The 4,519-nt window shown below is 44.2% G+C and overlaps 1 protein-coding gene across 1 annotated transcript; it reads left to right on the top strand.

Moving 5' to 3' along the window:
• The first annotated feature begins 866 nt into the window (after positions 1-866).
• On the top strand, positions 867-1,677 carry LOC103640000 (RING-H2 finger protein ATL39). The gene has a single exon (XM_020544357.3). It carries the CDS (start codon positions 990-992, stop codon positions 1,512-1,514), a length of 525 nt encoding a protein of 174 aa, XP_020399946.1. The 5' UTR covers positions 867-989; the 3' UTR covers positions 1,515-1,677.
• Positions 1,678-4,519: the final 2,842 nt, after the last annotated feature.

Genomic DNA, 4,519 nt, shown 5'->3' with positions numbered 1-4,519 from the left:
GTGGGTAATTTCTAGGAAACTTGAAAGGGTATTGGGGAAGTGGGAAAAAAATAATCTGAAATAAGCACCTCCTCACTTGCTTATGGATTATCATAATCCAAGGGGTTAGATTATATAATCAGGGCAAATAAGCTGGACTGTTTGTTTGCCTCTTAGAATTATTTAATCTAGATTATATAATCTGGGGGGTAAACAAACAGGCCCTTACTTCGTTTCCTATAGTGATAAATCCTGACGCAAGCACGTGGGTGGTGGGCTGACCGCGTCCTGGCTGGGGCTTCCCCTACTAGTCCAAGGCTTCCATTACCTCGCTCCTATATATAATATATATATATATATATATATATATATATATATATATATATATATATATATATATATATATATATATATATATATATATATATATATCCTATGCAATCACTTATCCTGGTGCAAGCATGCAATCAAGCGATCTGGTGCATCCGATCTAGATCTAATGATGACTGTTATTTTATATTTAACCCGTTCCACCTAAAACATAGTACCTATTTTACTTTTAACCCCTTCCGTATGAAACCGTTGGATCTGGATTGGATGCTCTGTATAGTTTGATTGCACGCTTGCACCAAAATGAGTGATTGCACCGGATATGTCCTCGCTATATATATATATATATATATATATATATATATATATATATATATATATATATATATATATATATATATATATATATATATATATATATATATATATATATATATATATATATATATATATATATATATATATATCACAAGAAAATCCAAAACTGCCTGCCCGGATAAGCAACTCTCCAAGGTCTCGAATGCAGCCTGTCTAGTTGCAGCTGCCTGCTGCATACGCTGTCCAACGGCGTTATCCGTTATCCCAGTAGACAGCTTAAAGTCCCTCGCAGATGGCGCCAAGACTCGCACGAGGCCACGAGCACGAAAGCCATCAGCACACTGCACACAGCAGTCATCGAGATGTCGTCAGCGGCAGCGGAGTATCCGTGGCGCTCGCAGGTCTTCGGCGAAGCCGTGGCTGTGCAGCGCAGCGCGCTGGTGCTCGCTTCGTACCCGCTGTTGCTGCTCCTGGTCATCCTGGCCGCGTTCGTCAGGTACCTGTGGATCGCGCTCGCCATCTACTGCGCGCTCCTGTTCGTGCTCTCGTGCGCCTCTCGTACCCTCGCCGCCGGGCCTTCTTCCGCTGAGGTGGGGCTGGTCAGCCGCGGCGGGCTGTCGGCCGCGGCCATCGCCGCAGTCGCGCCGGCGTTCCCGTACAAGGCAGCGGCGTCCGCGCTCGGTGAGGCCGCGCAGTGTGCTGTGTGCCTCGAGGGGATGAAAGACGGGGAGGCGGCACGGCGGCTGCCGACGTGCTCGCACGCGTTCCACGCCAGCTGCATCGACATGTGGCTCGACTCGCACGCGACGTGCCCGGTGTGCAGGTCCCACGTAGTGCCCCAGAAGGCCGGCAAACAACCGCCCGAGCCGCCACTACCGCCGGTTTAGTTCCGCGGGGATTTTCCAGCCACGTTGTGCCATGTACCGGCTGCAGGGTAGTTTCGACTTAGACATAGCTATGCCATTTGCACATTTTTGGGGTATCTTATGCTATGGAAATAACTATGATTGTGCAAGTACGTTTTCTACTGGTTGTATATATATAGTTATTAACAATGATTACGTATGCTAGTCGACTACTAGAATCGTTCCAGCCTGTCAAATCATCGCGTTTACTACAAAGTGAATTCGATTGGGACCAATCTCTGAACTGATTCAGCTCGCCGAACGATAAGAACACCACTGACCGGGACAAGTTCCATTGCAAAAATCGGCCCACAGATACTGACAGCACAAATAATCTTAATTTAGAGATAGCAATGGGTACTAGCTACCCTAAACCCGATGGGCTTTTGCTGCACAGGTTTCGATTAATTTATCTACCCCTTGATTTGTCAATGGGTTAAAATGAAGACCCAACACATATGTGGGATGTGTTTATTCTTGTACCACTCATATCCACGTACCCATGGGTTTAAAAACCTGACTTAAAATCAACATAACTTATGAATGTGTCTCATAATATTATTAATTGAATATATTTTAGTTGAAATGAACTAATCGTAACAAAGTTTAAGCTAAAGTTAGTTATTATTCGTGTTTTTTATCCTTGTTTATTAATATATTAACTCTCATTTATACGATGAATTATTTTTATGTTGATATTAGGAAACCCGTTGGCTACCCGAAACACACATATGCGTAGGTTTGGCAAATTTTCATACCCATAACGGGTATGGATTTTTTTAGCAGAGTATGTTTTGTCTTCATAGGTATAGGTTTGGACAAGAGATACTCCTTGAGTTTTTACCCATTGCCATCTACAGGCTTAAAGTTGCTTTGGGTATACACCCTATTATGTTTCAAGAGTACTTCTAACATCTCACTCTAATATAACTACCGAGTCAAACCCTTTAAATTTAACGAAGTTTGTAAAAAGATATCATGTTTGACTAGATTTGCCATGAAATATATTCCTCTATTACATCTATTTTGGTGTAATAAATGTTGATAATCCTTTTTTATAAATTTGATAAACTATACATATCTTTATAAAAGACAGACCTTAAATTGTATCTTTTCTGGGTGTAGGTAGAAGTATACCTATTCAAACATGGTTGTACCAGTAATTGGCGGTTCAACAATAAACATCGGTGTTTTACATTCACTCGATTAAAAAAATTTCGTGTGGTGATACCTTATACACAACATCTCAACCCTTAAGTTGCTCTTTCGTTTGGCACACATATGGGAGATAATACACTTGTGTTGCCTATTGGGCCACGATATAGACATCGTCACCTGGTAACATGGAATCCTATCGAATTTTGACTAGCCCAAGATTAGAATGTGTCCATCACGTCACTTCAGGGTCAAACCAATGACATTTTTATATCACTTGAGTAAAAGGTATCGAACGATGAAAATTTAGTTCATATATTTCTTCTATTTTGCACGCTCGGAAGTTTGTCACCATAGTAAGTTGTTGTGAAGTTTGACACCTCCTCCAGTATGTATGCCTCTGCAATGGAAGCCTTGATTTTGCATTTTGAAGTTTTTCTTTTAGCTCGGTCGTACATCCATACCCCTCCCTCCCAAGCACGAACCAATTCATCAATCACATGCTCCATGTACATAGCCATTTTATTCTCTAGGTGTCCAGGAATTATCAACAACAAGAATATGTTCTGCCATTGAAAGCATACACTGGGAGATTGAGGGGGATAACAAATGAAAGTTGCCCAGAGGGGGGGTGAATAGGGCGAAACTGAAATTTACAAAATTAATCACAACTACAAGCCGGGTTAGCGTTAGAAATATAATCGAGTCTGCGAGAGAGGGTGCAAAACAAATCGTAAGCGAATAAAGAGTGTGACACGCGGATTTGTTTTACCGAGGTTCGGTTCTCGCAAACCTATTCCCCGTTGAGGTGGTCACAAAGACCGGGTCTCTTTCAACCCTTTCCCTCTCTCAAACGGTCCCTCGGACCGAGTGAGCTTCTCTTCTCAAATCAATTGGGAACCAAACTTCCCGCAAGGACCACCACACAATTGGTGTCTCTTGCCTTGTTTACAATTGAGATGATCGCAAGAACAAATGAGAAAAAGAAGCAATCCAAGCGCAAGAGCTCAAAAGAACACAACAAATCTCTCTCACTTAACACTAAAGCTTTTGTGGAATTGGGAGAGGATTTGATCTCTTTGGTGTGTCTTGTATTGAATGCTTAGCTCTTGTAAGTGGTTGGAAGTTGGAAAACTTGGATGACTTGAATGTGGGGTGGTTGGGGGTATTTATAGCCCCAACCACCAAACTAGCCGTTTGGTGGAGGCTGCTGTCGCATGGCGCACCGGACAGTCCGGTGCGCCAGCCACGTCACCAGGCCGTTGGGTTCCGACCGTTGGAGCTCTGTCTTGTGGGCCCGCCTGGCTGTCCGGTGGTGCACCGGACAAGCCCTGTAGGCTGTCCGGTGTGCCACCCGCGCGTGCTCTGACTTCTGCGCGTGCTGGCGCGCATTCAATGCGCCTGCAGTCGACCGTTGGCGCGAAGTAGCCGTTGCTCCGCTGGCTCACCGGACAGTCCGATGTGCACCGGACATGTCCGGTGAATTATAGCGGAGCGGATTCCCGAAGCTGACGAGTTCAGAGTTGCTCTTCCCTGGAGCACCGGACACTGTCCGGTGGTGCACCGGACAGTCCGGTGAATTATAGCGAAGCGCCTCTGAAAATTCCCGAAGGTGAAGAGTTTGACTTGGAGTCCCCTAGTGCACCGGACACTGTCCGGTGGCACACCGGACAGTCCGGTACGCCAGACCAGGGCACACTTCGTTTGTCCCTTGCTCTCTTTGTTTGAACCCATTATTCTTGGTCTTTTTATTGACTTATTATGAACCTTTGGCACCTGTAGAACTTATAGACTAGAGCAAACTAGTTAGTCCAATTATTTGTGTTGGTCAA

The sequence above is a fragment of the Zea mays genome, chromosome 9 (genome assembly GCF_902167145.1).
Source record: "Zea mays cultivar B73 chromosome 9, Zm-B73-REFERENCE-NAM-5.0, whole genome shotgun sequence".
NCBI classification, from domain to species: Eukaryota; Viridiplantae; Streptophyta; class Magnoliopsida; order Poales; family Poaceae; genus Zea; species Zea mays.
Note: the sequence above shows the minus strand (reverse complement) of the source record. Positions and strands in the feature narration are given on the sequence as shown.

Coding starts and splice junctions, on each gene's coding strand:
- LOC103640000 (XM_020544357.3), top strand. CDS start 990: ATGTCGTCAGCGGCAGCGGAGTATCCGTGGCGCTCGCAGGTCTTCGGC.